Genomic DNA, 22321 nt, shown 5'->3' with positions numbered 1-22321 from the left:
CAAATTCACAGAGGAGCTGGGACTGGTATTGCAAGAGACGATGGCAAGAGACCGGACGGTATGAGTTTGATTCCATGGAAGATGGGCCGGGTGCTGGTATGGGATGCAACCTGTTCAGACACGCTGGCCCCTTCCCATCTACATGGAACCAACAACAGAGCTGGTGCGGCATGTGAAGCGGCTGAAAAAATAAAAGCAGACAAATACAGGGGTCTAGGCTCCGAATATCATTTTGCCCCATTCGGTGTCGAGACCCTTGGTCCGTGGGGTCCTAGCGCTATAAGACTTTTTAAGGAAATAGCAAAAAGGTTATTCGACATCACAGGAGACCGAAGAGCTGGCAGCTTCTTCGGACTTCGGACAAAGAATTAGTCTAGCTATTCAAAGGGGGAACGCTGCCAGTATCTTCGGAATCTTGCCTAAAGGGACCCCTTTTAATAATGTTTTTTATATTATATATATACACCGGCATATTTAGCGGAACATAAAATAAAGGTTTATACGTCATCTAATTTAAAAAGAAATATTTTCAAATTAAGAAAACAACTGAACATCACATTTTATGCGATTGTTTTAATTTTATTCAAATATACACCTTATCTGCAGGCCTTAGCATGCGCGCCACGACAAAATTTTGTCTACCCCTTTTCTTGTATTATCTCTCTATGTCTACAGTAGCTAACATGCGTGCACGTGATACTCTTCTCGTTACGTCAATAGAAGAGATAATCATTAAATTTTAGTGATCTGTGGTATTTATCTCTACGGAAGCTAACATGACATCGTAATTTTGTCGAATTTTGATGTTTTAAGAAGAGAAACTTCTCGTTTTCAATATTATCGACGAGAAAGACGATAAATAAAAAATAAATAAAACCGGGTGCCTATTTTTGTATACCATAGCGCGAAAAGTCGAGTGAAGTGTGCCATATAATGGCACAAAAAACGTTTTTGCACCCTGTTGCTTCTTATTCTAAAACAATGCGTGATAGAATTACAATTATCTAATGTGCAACAACATATAAAGCACAACACGAGCATATTGTTTTACATATATAATTAAAGTACCCGGGTGACCGAGCTAAGCTCGGTATTTTTAGTAAATCGTGTTTTATGGAAATCATAAAGTATAAATACGAATTACACATTGATAAAATATGAATAATATTTTTCGATTTTACCGACATAATAATAAAAAATAAGAACAGTCTATTTAAATTAAAAATAACGAGTGCAATTAGAAAAAGAAAAAGAAAAAATAATTGATCAGGGACATGTGGATTTGAACCATGATCTTCTCGATTGATCCCGAGCGGTCGATTTCCCACCGAGCTATTTCAACTACATTGACTTATGCGAAATTTACCTTCGTATTCTAACGATATTTTTTTCAATTCCTAAAAACAGGGATAAAACGACATTTCCTGAAAATGAATCCAAGCTAGATAGATTTATCTCCCCCGAAACCCCCTAAATACTAAATTTTATGAAAATCGTTGGAGCCGTTTCCGAGATTCAGATTCTATATATATATATATACAAGAATTGCTCGTTTAATAGTATAAGATTCATTTACTTACGCCGTTTTATTTTCCATATTAGATTTTTTAAATTAGATATACACTTTTTATCTTAGCTAAAAGGCCGAGAACATTGTTAAATAAAACATGTGTCACTCGTTTGAAATTATACTGTAAATCCAAACGTTGGCTCATCCCGGTTAGGCACGATTGGTCAATATCCTTGTAAATTCAACTTTACGACATAAGAAATAAGAATGATATTCAGTTGTGATTATGGTTGATAATGTTTAATTTTTGAAATTCCTTCTTTATTAAAATTTCATAATCGAACGAATTACAGTGTTTTGAATTTTGGAAGTGATAGGCGAAATTTTAAGATTCTTGTATTTCTTGTTTTTTAAATTAGTTTAATAGTTAGTTAGTGTTGTTAGTTAGTAATATTTAGTTAGTGTTTATATTCATTGTATATATAGTTTAGATTTCGATTAAAAATAGTGTATAGTTAGTTTGTTTTCTTATTATTTGTTAGGACTTAGGTTTAGGTGTACAATTTTTACCTATTTAGGCATAAAAATGTCTTTCAATAAAAAAGTGAGTGAAACATCGGAATCGGTCTACCTAGTGAAAAGTTCTGAGGTAATACATTAAAAAAAAAATACACTCGAATTGAGAACCTTCTCCATTTTTGGAAGTCGGTTGATGAAGGGAATTGTTTAGTTTACAATTTACAAAAACAAAATTCGTTATCCGCATAAACTTAAGTAACAGGTTGTTATTTTATAACAGGTATTGATATCTGTTATTTTTCTATAACAGTAACAGATATAACAGGTAACATGTTTCACCTGTTATAACCCACGTCTAATGCTGACAAGTGTCAATTAATACTCAATCAAAGTAGGTACTCAATAAAAAATTAAATATAATTTATTTATTTATTTATTTAAATTGGTTTGCTAGCAGTTGTTACATTTATTATACTTGACAATATTAATTTTATAATAGACTACATTTATAAATGTACAACCATATTAAAGCAAACACGACATGCAAAGTTATCCTGTTAAGATACATTATTATAATTATTATTTAAAACATACATACACACACACACACACACGCACGCGCACACACACACACACACACACACACACAATACACACACAACACACATATAATTAAACGTAGTGTAAATTTAGGATGATACCAGTGTTGCATTATAAAAAAATGGTATATTTTTTTGTAAGGGCAGCACAAGTTTCTCTACTCGACAAGACGAAGTCTTCGGAAGAGAATTTTGTCTCTCGTAGTGCGCATGTTAGGGTATTCGAGAAAATACTCGATGTAGACATTATCTCTCTCTCTCGTCAAGAGATATCTCGTTGTACGCATGCTAGGCCTGCTGGAGCGAACTTCGAGTATTTCTTCCTTCTGAGTTTGATTTAAAATTTCATTGAAATACTGTTTTTTGTTAGCTTTTTTTTAATCGCGTATCTTTTTGGAGTTGAGGACTGAATTATGCCTAATTTAGCCCCAACGGAGATTGCCAGGGCCCTCGAAATGCGAAGAAATGGTCAAACGTACAGAGTGATATCCAGAGATCTTCGTCGACCAGTTTCAACGATCCATCGCAGTACCCAACGGTTCAGGGAAACCGGTACTTATGTGAGAAGAGCAGGACAAGGCAGAAAAAGACGCACTTCGAGTAGGGATGACCGTTTCATTCGGCTACGTGTACGTAGGAACCCCCGTTTGACAGCCGTCCAAGCCCGACATGAGCTAGAAGCAGTGCGGGGTGTAACCATAAGTGAGCGTACGGTACGAAGAAGGTTCGAAGAAGCTGGTTTGGGTTCATTTGTGCCCGCCAAGGCTCCAAGGCTCGAGGTAAATCATCGTAGAAACAGGTTAACTTTTGCTCAGGAACATCGACTTTGGAACGCGGACCAATGGAGTAAGGTATTGTTTAGTGATGAGTGCAGAATTCTCTTAAATCAAATTGACGGCAGGCAAAGAACATACAGACGCAAAGGAGAACGATACATGCAAACAAATTTTGAAACTACAGTTGCATATGGTGGTGGATCAATAATGGTTTGATCGAGCATTTATTTAGGAGCTCGCACAGACTTGGTAGTGATTGACAGAGGGAGTCTGACTGCAGACCGCGATATCAGAGAAGTTTTAGAAGAAAATGTCGTACCGTTTGCCCCATATATCGGTGACGATTTTGTTTTTATGCAGGATAATGCTCGGCCGCATACCGCTCGGGTAACTCAAGCTTATCTTAATGATATGAATATCACTGTTATGGAGTGGCCGGCGAGATCACCAGATATGAACCCAATAGAGCACGTTTGGGACTTGCTGAAAAAAAAAGTTAAGTCCAGAATTCCAGCTCCTGCCAACGTGGGTGAACTGCGAATCACCGTAGTTGAGGAATGGCGAAGACTATCCCAGCCGGCCTAGCATGCATACAACGAGATATCTCTTGACGAGAGAGAGAGATAATGTCTACATCGAGTATTTTCTCGATTACCCTAACATGCGCACTACGAGAGACAAAATTCTCTTCCGAAGACTTCGCCTTGTCGAGTAGAGAAACATTATCAACCATAATCACAACTGAATATCATTCTTATTTCTTATGTCGTAAAGTTGAATTTACAAGGTTATTGACCAATCGTGCCAAACCGGGATGAGCCAACGTTTGTATAATTTCAAACGAGTGACACATGTTTTTAACCGACTTCCAAAAAAGGAGGAGGTTCTCAATTCGACTGTATTTTTTTTTTTTTTTTTTTTTTTTTTTTTTTATGTATGTTACATCAGAACTTTTGACCGGGTAGACCGATTTCGACAAATTTTGTTTCAATCGAAAGGTGGTGTGTGCCAATTGGTCCCATTTAAATTTATTTGAGATTTAACAACTACTTTTCGAGTTATATCCAATAATGCGTTTTTACTTGCCGCTTTTTTCGTCGACCTACGTTGTATTATACCACATAACTTTCTACTGGATGTACCGATTTTGATAATTTTTTTTTTGTTGGAAAGGGGATATCCCTAGTTTGGTACCGTGATAAGGAAACTAGGATCTGATGATGGAATCCCAGAGAAATCGAGGGAAACTCTCGAAAATCCGCAATAACTTTTTACTGGGTGTACCGATTTTGATAATTTTTAATTTAATCGAAAGCTGATGTTTATCATGTGGTCACATATAAATTTTATCGAGATCTCCCGGCCTAGCATGCATACAACGAGATATCTCTTGACGAGAGAGAAAGATAATGTCTACATCGAGTATTTTCTCGATTACCCTAACATGCGCACTACGAGAGACAAAATTCTCTTCCGAAGACTTCGCCTTGTCGAGTAGAGAAACGTTATCAACCATAATCACAACTGAATATCATTCTTATTTCTTATGTCGTAAAGTTGAATTTACAAGGTTATTGACCAATTTCAAACGAGTGACACATGTTTTATTTAAAAATGTTCTCGGCCTTTTGGCTAAGATAAAAAGTGTATATCTAATTTAAAAAACTCTAATATGGAAAATAAAACGGCGTAAGTAAATGAATTTAATTATATATGTAAAACAATATGCTCGTGTTGTGCTTTATATCTTGTCGCACATTAGATAATTGTAATTCTATCACGCATTGTTTGTTTGTTTTTTTTTTTTTTAATTTTTAAAATTTTTTGAATTTTTGAATTTTTTTTTTTGATTATTGATTTTACTTTTATTCTATTTAATTTTATTTTTAGTTATTGATTTTTTTAATATAATTTTGTTTTGTTTTTTATTCTGAATGTTGTCTTGTCTTGTTGTACTAACCCAATATGGACTTATACTTTGGTCTAAAATAAAGTATTATTATTATTATTATTATTTAGAATAAGAAGCAACAAGGCGCAAATACGTTTTTTGTGTCATTATATGGCACACTTCACTCGACTTTTCGCATTTCCCGCTCTTCGTATACCGAAATTATATAATTATAATAGGGAAACGCCATGGTATACAAAAAATAGGCACCCGGTTTTATTTATTTTTTATTTATCGTCTTTCTCGTCGATAATATTGAAGACGAGAAGTTTCTCTTCCTAAAACGACAAAATTCGACAAAATTACGATGTCATGTTAGCTTCCGTAGAGATAAATATCACAGATCACTAAAATTTAATGATTATCTCTTCTTGACGTAACGAGAAGAGTATCGCGTGCACGGATGTTAGCTACTGTAGACATAGAGAGATAATACGAGAAAAGGGGTCGACAAAATTTTGTCGTGGCGTGCATGCTAGGCCTGCTGATAACTACTTTTTGAGTAATCTTTGATAACGCGTAGTTGCTTGACTATTTTTTCTTCGATCTGCGTTGTATTACTTGTCGATGTAATTGAAGTCGGTTTTTTTTTCGTTTGCGCGCAAACACAATTATATTTAACAATGTTCTCGGCCTTTTGGCTAAGATAAAAAGTGTATATCTAATTTAAAAAATCTAATATGGAAAATAAAACGGCGTAAGTAAATGAATTTAATTATATATGTAAAACAATATGCTCGTGTTGTGCTTTATATCTTGTCGCACATTAGATAATTGTAATTCTATCACGCATTGTTTTTTTTTAACCGACTTCCAAAAAAGGAGGAGGTTCTCAATTCGACTGTATTTTTTTTTTTTTTTTTATGTATGTTACATCAGAACTTTTGATCGAGTGGACCGATTTCGACAAATTTTATTTTAATCGAAAGGTGGTGTGTGCCGATTGGTCCCATTTAAATTTATTTGAGATCTAATAACTACTTTTCGAGTTATATCTAATAATGCGTTTTTACTTGACGCTTTTTTCGTCGACCTACGTTGTATTATACCGCATAACTTTCTACTGGATATACCGATTTTGATAATTCTTTTTTGTTGGAAAGGAGATATCCCAAATTTAGTACCATGATAACGGAACCAGGATCTGATGATGGGATCCCAGAGAAATCGAGGGAAACTCTTGAAAATCCGCAATAACTTTTTACTGGGTGTACCGATTTTGATAATTCTTTTTTTGTTGGAAAGAAGATATCCCTAGTTTAGTACCATGATAAGGAAACCAGGATCTGATGATGGGATCCCAAAGAAATCGAGGGAACTTCTTGAAAATCCGCAATAACTTTTTACTGGGTGTACCGATTTTGATAATTTTTAATTTAATCGATAGCTGATGTTTGTCATGTGGTCACATATAAATTTTATTGAGATCTGATAACTACTTTTTGAGTAATCTTTGATAACGCGTAGTTACTTGACTGTTTTTGCGTCGATCTACGTTGTATTACTCGTCGATGTAATTGAAGTCGGTTTTTTTTTCGTTTGCGAGCAAACACAATTTTTTTTTTTTAATTTTTAAAATTTTTTGAATTTCTGAATTTTTTTTTTTTGATTATTGGTTTACTTTTATTCTATTTAATTTAATTTTTACTTATTGATTTTTTTAATATAATTTTGTTTTGTTTTTTATTCTGAATGTTGTCTTGTCTTGTTGTACTAACCCAATATGGACTTATACTTTGGTCTGAAATAAAGTATTATTATTATTATTATTTAGAATAAGAAGCAACAGGGCGCAAATACGTTTTTTGTGTCATTATATGGCACACTTCACTCGACTTTTCGCATTTCCCGCTCTTCGTATACCGAAATTATATAATTATAATAGGGAAACGCCATGGTATACAAAAAATAGGCACCCGGTTTTATTTATTTTTTATTTATCGTCTTTCTCGTCGATAATATTGAAAACGAGAAGTTTCTCTTCCTAAAACGACAAAATTCGACAAAATTACGATGTCATGTTAGCTTCCGTAGAGATAAATATCACAGATCACTAAAATTTAATGATTATCTCTTCTATTGACGTAACGAGAAGAGTATCGCGTGCACGCATGTTAGCTACTGTAGACATAGAGAGATAATACGAGAAAAGGGGTAGACAAAATTTTGTCGTGGCGCGCATGCTAGGCCTGCAGGAGATCATCGATAACATTATTCTCAGTATGCCTAGACGGGTAGAAACTTTAATAAGAGTACGTGGAAGAAATACGCGATATTAATCACCATTTTTCTAATTTCATTAATTGTTATTTTAATATTAATTTTCACTTTTCCCGGTTACATGAAAAGTTCAAAAATGTACCATTTTTTCACAAATAGCCTTTACTCGCAAAATGTGTTTTAATGTGATCTCATTTAAAAAAAAAAACAAATTAAACTTTAAATAGAACAAAAGAAGTGTAGTAAGTAGATTTTAAAATAAAACCATATTTTTTTTATTATGGTCCTTTTTTGTGTTCCGCTAAATATGCCGATGTGTGTGTATATATATATACCTTAAAAAAAATTTTAAAGTATCTAATATCAAAAATATAATTTTACCATTTCACATTACACATCAATTACACATACCTTAAAACTAGTAATTGTTTGAGTACAATTTTTCTTTTAAATATTACTGACACCGGTTACTACATAATCTGAAATTTATCATATAAATCAAAACTTTTTAATTCAGTCCTTAAAATAAATTTAAAACTTTTTTTATTGCTTTTAGTACTTTATAATTTGTAAACATACTAGCTGACCTCGCACAAGTTTTTTTGCCATATATGTTATTAATTCCTTAAATATAGGGATTAATCCCTTATAACTTAGGGTTATGAAAAATAGATGTTGGCCGATTCTCAGATCTACCCGATATGCACACAAAATTTCATAAACTTTGGTCTTGCCATTTCGGAGGAGTATAGAATATTAACTAACATTGTGACACGAGAATTTTATATATACGAATACCATGTTTCAAAATCCATTTGCAAAAATGTGTAATATAAAAGGTAAATATATTGACTAAGTGATATTTGCCTTTGAGTGTAACTACTAATGTACTAAATTAGTGTGTGAGAACTGATAAAATGATAATCTATTTGAGATAAGGTTCAGTAATAATAAGTATCCAATTTATTAAAGATAATAAATTTGTATAATCTACTTATACAAAACAACAACAAACGAAAAGTTAGGTTTTAACATTTATTTTATTTTCTTTTAGGTGCTGTATTGTATTTCCTAGTAATAGTACAATGTTTATTGTAAGCAATTTAATAATATTATTCATTAAATCTTTAGTATATGTTATGATAATATGATAGAATAATAGACTAATTATGATAGAATTCGACAGTACCTGGGCGAAATTGACTGATAGTATGACATTATCTTTCTATAATGAATTATACAGTGTCATAGACGCTAATGTGCCTTTGACGACTATGAAGAAGTCAAGGCATTGACCGCCCTAACGCTCTTGTAGGAATGCTCACCGAAAAGAAAAAGATTAGAAAAAGGTACGCCCGTTATAAAAATCCCCGTGATCATTTGGAGTTAAAAATTTTGAGAAACCTTTGCCATAATTTAAATAAAACTTGTTTATCTCGTTATAAAAGACGCGTGGAAGAGAGTATTCAGAAGAACCCTAAAACTTTTTGGCGTTATATAAATAAAAAACGTAATGGCGATAACTCTGTTCCTTCTATGATGTATTCTGGTAGTGAGTCTGCGAATTCTGGTCAATCTATAGCGCAGTTATTTGCTGATCATTTTTCCTTAGCCTGTAGGGATTCTCAGCCTGTTTTACCGCTGTCAGTCGAGCCAATTTTTGATAATATTCTGTCGTTTGGTAATATGTCAAGCTTGCATTTTACGGTGGAACAGGTTGAGAAGGGTCTCGGTTCTCTGAAACCGTCGGGGTGTGCGGGTCCTGATAAAGTTCCGCCAGTTTTCCTAAGTCGATGTGCTTCGGTTTTGGCTTTGCCTTTGCAACTTATTTACAATCGGTCTATTAGCGATGGGAGGTTCCCTGTGGAGTGGAAAAGAGCTAGAATAGTCCCTGTTCATAAAAAGGGGTTATTCATGACGTGAAAAACTACCGTCCTATTTCCATCCTCTCGTGTGTTTCTAAACTTTTTAAACAACTAATACGTCCGGTTTTAACATGCATTGTTCGTCCATATATTTCTACGTATCAGCATGGATGTGTTCGGGGTCGGTCGACTATGACTAATCTGGTTGAGTTTGTTGCCGATGTGATGACCGGGGTTGACAGGGGTCACTTAATAGATGCCATTTATACTGATTTTAGTAATGCTTTTGACAGGGTCAGTCACAGCTTGCTGCTAAGCTGGAACGCATTGGTATTACTGGGTCTCTTCTGCATTGGTTTTCTTCTTATTTGGCTGATCGGTCATTAGTAATTAATTAATTAAAGGTCACTCATCTAAATGTTACACCACAAGATTAGAGGTCCCACAAGGTTCAATTTTGGGTCCCATTCTTTTTACAATATTTGTCAATGATATAGCAAACGAAATTAAGCATTCAAATTATTCCTTATATGCAGATGATCTAAAACTCTATAAAACTATAGATTCTTTTGACGATGCGGCGCTTTTACAAAGTGACTTAAATGGCATTAAACGCTGGTGTGACGCTAATGGCATGGTACTAAATGTAAATAAATGCGTTCATATTAAATTGACTAAAAAAAAGAGTCCCCATTGCTAGCACTTATTATATTGAACATGCTTTACTGCTTGAGGTGTCACAGGTGTGAGCTCTCGGCTTCGTCATTGATAGCAAGCTCAAATTTGATATACATGTGGACAGTGTAACTTGTAAAGCTGCTAGGATGTTAGGTTTTGTCAAGAGAAATGTTGGAGATTTTCGACTCCCATCCACAAAGATACTTTTATTTAATTGCCTGGTTCGTAGTCACCTCGAGTATGGTAGTGTTGTGTGGAGCCCGTCGTATGTTGTGCATTCGCAGAGGCTAGAGGGTATCCAGAGAGCTTTCACTAGATACCTGGCTTTCACGTCTCCAGGAATTTCTCATAGAAGTTCCAATAGGAACTGATAATCAGCGCTTGGATTACTTTGGCTTGATTACGTTAAGAGACAGACACAATTTGCTCGACCTCCTGTTCCTGTATAAAGTAATCAATGGATTCATGGACTCTGCTGGTATTCTGTCTCGGGTGAATCTATTTGTCCTTTATAATATTCCTCGCAAGCCTCTCACATTTTTGAATGTTCTCGTAATAGGACCAATCTAGGACGCCATTCCCCCGTTAACAGAATTTGCGTGGAATATGGCGAGCTGTGCAGCCGGGCGCCGAATGTGGACATTTTTAGCGATTCTTTGCGTAAATTTAAAAATCTGTGTGTGTAGGCTGTAATTAGATATATTTTTTTCCTCTTTTTTCCTCTTTGTCCTATAAACCCATTTAATAATCAATTTGTTTTCTTTCTTTTTTTGACATGATAGACAATTTGTGTATAATGATTTTGACAATGGTATTACACTGACATTTTATTTCCTTTTGATTTTTTTAAATAATTACATATAGCAATTATTGTATTTTTAAATGTTGATATAATTATTTAAATTTCAGTTATCTATTTATTATTGAATTTATTGTTATTGAATTCTAGTTATGTTTGATTATTAATATTCTCTTGACTTAGCTTTGACTTTTTTATATAAATTTGATTAATGATCTTTTAAAATGAATTTTATTGTTAATGAGTAGCATTTTTACTTTTTACCCGACTGCCAAGGAAGGGTTATGTTTTTCGCGCGTATCTTGTATGTATGTATGTATGTAATATTCTTTACTACCTCATATTTCCAGAACCACTGAACGGATTTACATAATTGAGGTATCGTTAGGTTCGTCTTAGCTGCCCAAGTGTTCTTAGATAGGTGACATTAAAAAAAATCAAACATGGCGGCTGCGCGAAGCCATTGTAGTTAATGAAAAAAAAAATTTTTTCTCGAATACTACAATATGGGTATCAAATTGAAGGTCACGATACAAGGATTTTAAAAAGGTATATCATAATACTAATAAAGAAATACAATATTAAAGTTTAAAAAATGTAGACTGCTCTTTCCTACGCCTATGCCATGCCAAACTCGCCTCCTAGGCGACGATCAACTTCGGGGTGTAGCCTTTCTAATAAAATACAATGGTTAAAAAAAACATACAATTAAAATTACAAATAAAAATTAATAAATGTCACATCAATTTACAATTACATTAATAAAATCAATAACAAATACTTAATACCAAATACAAACAAATAATTTTAATGATAATTTCATTATATTAAAACTAATAGTTGTTGACTTAAGCAGTCACCTATTTGCTAAACGTTACGTTGCTTTGAGCAGAGTGAGATCTTTCTCCGGGCTTGCTATCAGTTCTCTTGACCCTAAAAAAAATACTTAATCAACCACATGATGTAAACTGTTTCAATGAATTGAACCGATTACGTAATTTGTCTGACTAAAAAGACATAAATAAAATAATAATTAAAAAAAAAAAAAAAAACAAAAAACCCGCCTGCGTGAAGAACGTGTGCATATTGAATTTTTATCTTGTTCCAGCTTTTTCAGTTGATTTTCTATTAGTTGTTCTTTACGCAGGCGGGTTTTTTGTTTTTTTTTTAATTGTTATTTTTACTTTAAATTTTTTTATGTGATGTTACCTTAATTATACTTGCTTCATAACATTAATATATGGTGGAATGTTGTGTACTCCGTAATGCGATACATATTAGATAATAATGTAATAATGATTCATATATAATGTTTTGTATGTATTCTGTGGACCTTTAAAATAAATAAATAAATAAATAAATAGAGAAAATAATTTAAGATATTTATGATATTCAAGTTCAAATAAATTTGAAAGGATTACATAAGTTCCCCAGACATCATTCTAAAATATCATGTATAGTATTTTCAGCGTATCACCTCCGTAGTTATCAGTATGATTTTTTATAAAATAATGTTCACTTCATCAATCATCACCTTCAAAGTGGGTGCTTTTTGATGGTTTGTTTACCTTTTACCTCACACTTTCCTGAATACCGTTAAAGAAAGACTGAAATAAGGAATTGGGCAATCTAAGTAAAACATATGTTTTACCGAAAATGAGCGAGAGTTTGTATGTTGTACAAAAAGTCAAAAATTTTAAGAAATTGTATCATTATATAGATATTTTTTTTTTAAATGAAAACTAAAAAATCTTCCTTGGGCAATCTAGTGTTAATAATATGTGTATGCTTATTATACAGGATTGCTCAGTGTATACAAAAGATTTTAAGCAATTTATACAATTTCATTAAAGATGATGACATTTTTATTGTTATTCACACATTTACATTTTTATTTTCTACAACTAATTTTTCTTCTTTAGAGAGAATGCATAATATGTTAAATTTCCCTTACATAACTAAAATGTTGAAAAATATGTTAATAGTACATCTGATAAGAAGATCAGTACTGTGTGGCTACGGCATTGAAGAATATAGCCACCCCCTCTTTTCCCGGGGGTGTCGTAAGAGGCGACTAAGGAATAACACAGTTCCACTACCACCTTGGAACTTATAAAGCTGACCGATGGCGATATAACCATCCAACTGTTGGCTTTGAAATACACAGGCCTAAGACGGGCAGCAGCGTCTTCGGTGCGATAAAGCCAGCCCTGCGGTCACCAACCCGCCTGCCCAGTGTGGTGACTATGGGCAAAACACACGAGTTCAAGCCATTTTTGGCGCGAACTTGTAGAGGCCTATGACCAAAAGTGGACTGCAATAGGCTGAAATGATGAAGAAGTGAAATATTAAAGGCGTTGGCGGTTCTCGATTGTTATAATTTAATGTTACGTTTCCTCTCAAGAATGCTTGTTATCAGTGTTAAAGCAAATTGGTTTGGTTTGAAAAGAGACGAATGAGCTCGTTAAATAATTTAATGGCTTAAATTATTTGTTCGCGTTTTATCGATACAAATTTTGTTTCAGGCTTCAAAATGAATAGGGCGGCGCGCGTCGAGCCCACTCCTCCGGAGTGCGCACTTGCTGCCGAAATGTTCGATCATTTCTGTGCAGCGGGAACCATGAAACAAATTCTAGCCCTCCATAGAGAAATTTGCAACACACTCAATTTGAAACCTAACAGACTTCCGGATTTTTATCCAAAATTGAAGGTTTATTTTTTATTGTTTTGCTGATAAACGTAAATCTCTATCTAAACTAATAAATTTCACTTCATATTAATCAACGATATAATTATGCATAAGCTCAGTTTTTTTTGGAAAGGTATAGTTTTTTGATTTTTTTGTTTTATCTTCTTAACCAACATAACATGTTGCTTGTAGTTAAAAGTATAATTAATGTTAAAAAAAATTAAAACAGCAATGCGATTGTGCGTGGTAAGATAATATATTGATGAGCATAGATTTTGGCAAGGTGCCATTAAAAATATGTGGATCTAATGGGCGATATTTTAATAAAACCAAACGTTGAATTAGGTAGAGAAAATTTAATTTCAGCACGACGGAGGTGATAAGTTTACCTATATATAAGTAGATCTAGTGGAAGCCTGGTTTATTTCTTAAGTTACTTAATTGTCTGGTGCTTTGCGGCGAAGCGAATATAGCTAATAAATGTCAACAAAATTGTGTTGATCAGTTATGTTTTCCAAGGGTTCTATGGCAATATTCGTACAGACGTACTAATGTAGACGTTTCTTTATCATGTTTTTTTTTTTATATCTATTACTTTTAAACGACTCAAGCGATTCAAATGTGTAGGATATTACAACAATCTCACGATATTTTGCATGACATAGGTGAACCTATTTGTGTTTATCTTCTTCTTAATATATAAAACAAAGTCTGGTTTGTTCGTACACTTATAACTGAGAACGGCTGGACCGATTTTTATGATTCTTGTTTTTTTTGTATTTGTCTCAATCCCGAAAAGCAGAATAACAAACAACATTGGAAAATTGACGAAAAAGAAAAAGTTTTCCGATACAAAATGTTCATGGGTTTCGTAACTGACAAGCATTTAATATTCATCCCGTCGATACGGTAAACTCTCCCCTCAAATTAAAGAGCGTATTTAAATAAAGGTTTCGAATCGACAATATTCGAATGATGGCGTATTATAGATTTTAAAAATGTAAAATAATGTTGATTGATTGATTGGCTTTCAGTAGATTAATGTTAGTAATGAAAAAGGATTGACATAAATATGTACTGGTTGTCAAATATTTATGCGTAGGTTCAGAAATTTATTTCGTGTAAATAGCTTTATTCTATATAATAATGGTGCATTTTTAACATGTATGTATATGTATGTATGTGTATGAAATTAGTTGTCATCATATATCATATACATAGGTATTTTGGTTACTCAGTATCAATATAATTATGAATCTATACTAATGTTATAATGCACTAGCTGACCCGGCAAACTTCGTATCGCCTAACACAAACTTTATCGTATGGTATTAAAGTTCAAATTGACTTTTAAGTATTATCACAAATCTTTTGTATGGGAGTATAGAAAAGTGTTGTTTTTAGACTTTTTCAGGAAATTTAAAAATTTTTTTTTTAGAATTTTTCTCTCCGTAAGAACCATCCTCGTACTTCAAGGAATATTTTAAAAAAAGAATTAGCGAAATCGGTCCAACCGTTCTCGAGTTTTGCGCTTAGCAACACATTCAGCGACTCATTTTTATATTATAGATAAGCGTTTGAATTTTCAAAATTTTCAATCAAGTCTCAAGAACTACTGGTTCAAATAAAAAATATATTTTTGTGTTAGATAGCTTATTTTTCTAGGAGAGCTATAGGCTATTTAACATTTTAGTACTTACCTTTTTTAATTATTCATAATTACCATTGCTATGTAAATTATTTCGTTTTTTGACATGATAACGTCATATAAATCGAGGAACAACGGCTAAACGTATGAAAAAGTGTCACGTTCCGCCTGAGTCTCAGCGTGCTAGCGAACGCGGAACAAGCGATAGAGAGGCACGACTGTCCCAAGCGTTGGCTTGTGACACATTTATCTCTCTTCTCGCGTGAAGGAGATCGAATAAATAAATACGTTTCAGCGTGTAATATCCCACTACTGGGCATAGGCCTCTTTCCCCATGTAGGAGAAGTATCAGAGCTTATCAACCACGCTGCTTCAATGCGGGTTGGCGGATACATTCCCTACTAAGAGTAACGATCACTATCAGGTGTACACGATAACAAACGGGATCGACGGCTGCTTAACGTTCTCTCCGAGGCACGGTGGAGAGACCCACAAGGATTACATAAACACCCAGACCACGGCAAACACCTAATGTTAATTTGAATTTTTGAAATTTTTTTTAATTTTCAACTAACTCCTTTGTATTATACAAAATAATGATAATTTAGTGATAATAATTCAATTTATAAAAGCATGAAATTTTTTATCAATGTTTCTTTCTGGTGTTATCACGTAAAACTATCGTCCGTAAATCGACTTTACAGACAATCAATTTTTTACATAATATCCTTTTGATATCGCTATAATTAAATAAAACATAATAACTAACTGTACTTATTGAAATTGATACTATACACAAAATATTGTTATATATGTTCATATACGTTTACAGAATACGATTGCATAATTTCATTTTTCACCGACTAAACGAAATGAAATTTTCGCTTACTCAGAATTATATTTAAATATTAGCAAGTATGTTTTTTTATTATTTTTTTATTTATTTATAAAAACTGCGATTTGGAATTAGTACAAGTTATTCGTTATTTATGGTTTCAAATGTAAACACGAATGGAATCATATATTTAACTCGTAACGTAAACCATTGCTCGAGTTGTTTACAGGTGGTATGTGTGTTAATGTCTGTTCACTGTGATAAATCAAGATCTTTATTGTATGCGAAAAATTTTAAGCGTATTAGTTTCGTTAATGGTAACTAAACTAAATATAATGCAACGCTTGTTCGTGCGAACTTTATTAATGTTTTATTTACCACATATACAACTACAATAGTGGTTTGTTATACAAGTTGCGGTTTCGAAATAATACCCACTACGAGATTGTAGTTTATTTGTGCATCTTCATAACAATGATAAACTTTGTTGTAATATTAAACCTAAAGATGTTTTATTATTTTAAATAAGTAATTGAAGATTGAGCGAATGAAAAACAACAACTAATAGTCGTTGTGGTAGTATAATCAATGAAAACTATCTTAAAATATCAATTTTAAAATATGTAAATTATTTGTAATGTTAAAATATTAAAATATTCAAGGTACATTGTGTGCATTATAATATAATATTATGTCTTTTTTCTATACTTTGTATAAAGAAGCAGAATTTTATTTGTATATATATACCTATGTAATTATTATATATGGTCACCAACCCGCCTGCCCAGCGTGGTGACTATGGGCAAAACACATGAGTTCACGTTATTTTTGGCGTGAACTTGTGGAGGCCTGTGTCCAGCAGTGGACTGTATAGGCTGTAATAATGATGAATTATTATATTAAGGAAAAAAAATAACAAGGCGATACGAAGTCCGCCAGATCAGCTAGTTAATTATATGTATGTCATGCTTTCGCTTATTATTTAATTGTTTGCTTATAACTTTATTTCTAATGAAGCTTAGCAAATGTTAAATTCTTTGTTGATGAACAAACTCTGGTCTAATTGGCTACGTTGTTATGAATCGAGCGATATACCTACCCTTCTTGGATTTTATAGAGATATTAATTAACTCCTTTACACAATTTTTTGTACTGGTGCGATTAATTTTTTTTGCCGCATAAAGCAAATCAATGTAAGAGCTGTGGGCTATATGGCAATAGCCTGTAAAATATCGCGATCTTGTATTGTATCTATTTACGTTCATGCATATAGTGGAATCAGTATTACAGCATTGATATTGATGTAACTAGCTTGTGTGGTTATGTGTAATGTGGTATTCAGTCACAGCTGCAAACTCACCAAAAATGGCGTTGGAATTTTATTAAGACTTTCAATTTATTGTTCTTGATATACTAGTATGTCTCATTCTGTACTACGCGCTTATTCCATATATGATAACCACAACTGTTCTTAATACATTATTTGTAAAATATATATTTTTTTATAATTATATGACTTATGGTTTTATTTTAAATTTGAAAACAGTTCTAATCTATTGAACTTGAGTTAAATATTTATTACTATAGAAATATCCCGTTGATAGTTAATGATTGTTTATTTACAACATTTGTATTAATAGTTATGTGAAAAATGCTAATGCTACTGATTGCAATTTATTATAGATACAAAGAATAGGGATGTCACCTATAACTGTTCTAATTTCAGGTTTAATCATATTATACTTATATAATATATATGTGTTATAAATTTCAGGCCAAATTAACTAGTTCATGGAAGGCTCAAGCTCTCTTTAAAAAATTTGATGCTCGCGCAAATCATAAAGTGTACGCAAAAGGCCGAGCCTGTACTCAAAATAAGGTGCTCATAATAGGAGCCGGGCCATGCGGCTTGCGCGCCGCTATCGAGTGTCAGCTTCTTGGTGCCAAAGTGGTTAGTAGTATAATATTGTAATTTCTTAGTACTTGTTTCTAAACACTCGGCTGTGACGTGTATATGTTTTCAGGGGGGGGGGGGTTCTGTAGATGCTATAAATTAATTCAAGTGAAATAAAAATTTACTTTATCCTAATATACAAGCTACTCTGGCAACATACTTTCGCATAACCGTCCAATACTATTTTCTTAGCTCTAAAAAATGTCGATAAAGTGAAATATTAACACTAAATGCCGCATAGAACTATAAAGAACCGCATATGGGATCGAATTCTTTTTCTCGAAGAATGTTTTTTAATGTAAATATATAGCCGCGCTTATGCGCTGGTAACGAATCAACGCAAGTAGCTCGTTTAGTAATACAAAACCAAATTTAAAAATCCCCCATTTGAAGAAACGCAGTTAGAAGTCGGACATTGTGTATAATGAGGCAATATTTGTATGTTGTTTATTATAATTAAAGTAATACGAAACTATTGAAACAGTTTAAAAAAAACATAGGCTGTAAATCATCTAGTCCCGAGTAGCGTCATTAAAGTAAAAAAAAAAAAAAACTACTAATAAACTGGATGCGGTTGAAATCGCAAGGGATGCTATATACGCTTACTATAATATTATCAAATTGTTTAAATTAAGTTGTCATATAATAAACTGCGTGCAATATTAAGACAATATAACTAACTGTCAGCAGTTTTTTCGCAAGAAAATTCATAAGAATGAGTAAAACCTAACAGAATTAAATATACTTAGCTGGTGTGCAGCCACTGTGTGATAGTTGTAAAGAAAATTGCCTACAAAAATAGTAAATTTCTAATTAGCGTTCTAACATCGAGACCTCAATTAAGTTAACTTTCAAAAATTTAGAATAATTATGAATACATTTTAAAGTAAAGTGTCACGCACCAATTACAGTGCGCCGCTCTAATATAGTAAAAGTTTTACGTATTCGTATGCTAGATATTCCGAGCCTTTATTCAAGATTTTCTCTCTAGTAAAATATTGGTATTATTTTCTTAAAAACCTTCAACAAATTAATTTTATAAATTATCAGAATCGTATGCTTCTATAAAAAGAAAAGGGTTCGTTTAATTGTATGAGTTATGAAGAAAATTATAAAATTATTCTTATTTAAGAATGAAAATCCTGAATATAATGAAAATCTATCTTTTATAAATGCAAATAAGTCTATTTAGTATCAATGAAGTTCAAAATTAAATTGGTCTTTAATTAATTATTATCCTTAATATAAAGACTAGTTGTACCTAATACTTTTTAGTTTCAACTAAAATAATGCCTAGTTTCATTTAAATATATTAGACCCAAAACTCCATTATCAACACTATTAATGTTTTAGAAATCTTAAGGTGAATCTGATATACCTTATGGACTAAGCACATACGGTCTTACATTTAAATCACATATCGATAGAATCAATCATCTCCAATTTTGAATCTTAAAAACAATTGTAGCCATACACAACAAATAAAAACAAAAACAACTTCTTGAAATTATTTTATTACTGCAAAGTAATGCTAATACATACTAAAATAAAATAATATACATTAAAATAATATACATTATTAATAGAACAATATTTTAATTCAAATATTCAAATAAAAATGAGTCACAATAAACTAATAAGAAATATTTGCAAACCACACATTAAAAATACATAGACATAGTAATTTTTATGGAAAACGTACGCTTGAATATATTATTCCTTTATTAATAAATAATCTGCCTCAAATTAAAAAAAAAAAAAAAAAAAATCTAAAAATATATTTAAAAAATTCTTTTTAGACCAACATATAGAGAGAGAATCAAATGGGCACATTTATTATTTTTATTAGAATAATAATTTTTTCTTCTTCTTCTTCTTCTTCTTCTTCTCCTTCTTCTTCTTCGTCTTCTTCTTCTTCTTCTTCTTTAAAGACTATGGCTCCATCAGCTTTTCGCCGATGATTTTGCCAATGACAAGTGCTGAAAGTGTATAAGTCCGGAGACGGTCCGTATTTGACAGTACAATAGTGGAAAAGCCGCTTAAGCTGCGGTTTGTTGAAAATATTTGACATGATTATTTAATTTTAATTTATTGATGAATTATAATTCTATATCATTGATTCTAATAAACTTAGCTAAAACAATACAAAAAGAAGATGGCACTAAAGTTAGGAGAAAACAAACATTAAACGGCCGCGGAATGTTTTTGGGAAGCATATCATATAGTGATACAGTGAATTTCAGACAAAAAACAAATGGTCGAGAGATCTTTCCTTCAAGCCACATTTACATAAGAAACTGTCACGAATGCGCATGTTAGCCAAGAACACAGGTGTGCAGGAGAAACCCAATCGTATACGGATAATTATAGACGTAGTTATTTTACCCAGGTCGGAGTATTTAAAAAATCATGGCTTGATAGGAATACGCGACTGGATATTGCCATAATATTTACCTGTAATTAGTCTTGAAGATTGCCATAATCTATCCCACGATTTATCCAGGCATTGCTTAGCCAAACTTCAAAAGTCGCGGGAAAAGCATTTATTATATATATCGCAGCCTAGGTGAATGGCGTCTTTTGCACATATGTCTGCCATCTCATTACCTGCTATACCGCTGTGACTCGGTATCTAAGCAAGCGCTACTTCAATGTTCGAATGATGATAATTGAACAGCGTCTCTATTATCTTTAGAGTAATGGGAAGATTATTTTTGGCATGAAATGGACTTTTCAAGAAATCCTGGAGGCAGCTTCGAGAGTCAGTGAATACTACAGATTTATTAAGACCATGTGATTCAATATACAAGACAGCTTCCAAAATGGCAATACATTCACCTGAGAAAGTGGAGGAGAGAGGAGGCAGTTTGTAATTCAAGATAATATTGTATTTAGGAACCCAGACAGCAGAACCAACGTTTAACTCGGGGTTAATTTTAGATGAGTCAGTGAAGGAATGCAACCATTCCCACCAGTCTGAATCGATTATTCTATTAAACTCAAGTGCAGCGCCAGGTGATTCTTTAGTAAACCCTAGGTTCCACATAGGGTGATATATCAAGGAATCGTAGCTATACGTGAATAGTGGATTTTTGTCAAGCTGATATATACCATTGATGTTGATTTTAGGAAAAGATTTAGCAAGGGGGGTTTATCTTTATAGATCCAAAAATTTGAATTATTAATAAGCTGATTGAGATCATGGAGTTTATCAATTAAAGGGTGAGAAGAGTTTTGTACGGCATTAATAAGGAACCTGTCACATAAGAACTGTCTGCGTAGATGTAAAGGAGGATCAACCAAATCCACTTGAAGGGCATTAGTAAGAGACATTTTCATTGCTCCAGCTATAATTCGTAGGCATTTCGCTTGTAATCTAATCCAATATGAGAGAGAAACTTTATTAAATGGTTCCAAAACGAAACTTGCGTAGTCAAAATGACTACGTATAATCCCACTGTACAACCCCGATCCCCATCTAACGCCCGAGAGAGATCTTAGAATATTAATATTTTTTTCACGTTTGTTAGAAATATAATTTAGGTGTTGAACATCCGACATTTTGGAGTCCAGTATCACTCCCAAAAATTTTACGTGATTCTGAATGGCAATAGGTTGATTATTGATGTGAAGAGACACGCTATCTGAAACAGAGCGTTTTCGAGTGAAAACGATGCCAGAGCATTTTGGGACAGATAAGGTAAGACCTTGATCAGTTAACCAATTATTTAAGTAGTGCAGGGCAGAATTAAGTTTAGAAGTGGCCTCGGAAAATGACGAAGAACAAGCGTAAAGAGCAATGTCATCAGCATATTGTAGAATATTGCAAAAACAGGGGACCGATTTGTCAAGGTCGTAAGTATACAAATTGTACAAAAAAGGGGCTCAGAACGGAGCCCTGAGAAAGCCCTTTCCAGACTATTCTTTTTTGAAGTAATAATCCTTGGACACGAACCGTGATGTATCGGGCAGAGTAAGTTTAAGTTAAACATTTTCTGACGGAGAATATGGAGTTCAACGTTATCATATGCAGATGAGATATCAAGGAAGGCGCCAATAACATGTTTCCCAGAGCAAAAGGCATGTCAAACATAGGTGGTAAAGATGCTGAGGCTATCTAAAGAGCCCATACCCTTCCTAAAGCCAAATTGGTATTTAGACAATAGGCCTCGACTCTCTATAAACCACTCTATTTTTAATAAGGTGTTCCATAATTTTAGTCATAACAGATGAAAGAGCAATTAGTCTATATGAAGAAGGATTCCTGGGGTCTTAATT

The 22321-nt window shown here is 33.0% G+C and overlaps 2 protein-coding genes across 2 annotated transcripts in view; both read left to right on the top strand.

The window, feature by feature from the left end:
* LOC123668387 (F-actin-monooxygenase Mical) overlaps nt 1-22321 on the top strand; it is a 75309-nt gene that overhangs the window by 7919 nt on the left and 45069 nt on the right. The window contains exons 2-3 of the mRNA XM_045602119.1: nt 13443-13627; nt 17864-18040. Coding sequence (XP_045458075.1) covers nt 13451-13627; nt 17864-18040 — 354 coding nt within the window. The 5' untranslated portion in view covers nt 13443-13450. The remainder of the gene's footprint in view (nt 1-13442; nt 13628-17863; nt 18041-22321) is intronic.
* On the top strand, nt 3042-3989 carry LOC123668791. Its single transcript, XM_045602484.1, has 2 exons — nt 3042-3407; nt 3765-3989. Exons 1-2 carry the CDS (start codon nt 3042-3044, stop codon nt 3987-3989), a joined length of 591 nt encoding a protein of 196 aa, XP_045458440.1.

This window comes from Melitaea cinxia, chromosome Z (assembly GCF_905220565.1).
Source record: "Melitaea cinxia chromosome Z, ilMelCinx1.1, whole genome shotgun sequence".
NCBI lineage: Eukaryota > Metazoa > Arthropoda > Insecta > Lepidoptera > Nymphalidae > Melitaea > Melitaea cinxia.
Note: the sequence above shows the minus strand (reverse complement) of the source record. Positions and strands in the feature narration are given on the sequence as shown.

What these genes read in the sequence shown, in the direction of transcription:
- LOC123668791 (XM_045602484.1), top strand. Translation starts at nt 3,042, where the DNA reads ATGCCTAATTTAGCCCCAACGGAGATTGCCAGGGCCCTCGAAATGCGA. An exon ending in CCAAGGCTCCAAGGCTCGAG is followed by an intron (nt 3,408 to 3,764) that starts GTAAATCATCGT and finishes GTTTTTATGCAG; the next exon opens with GATAATGCTCGGCCGCATAC.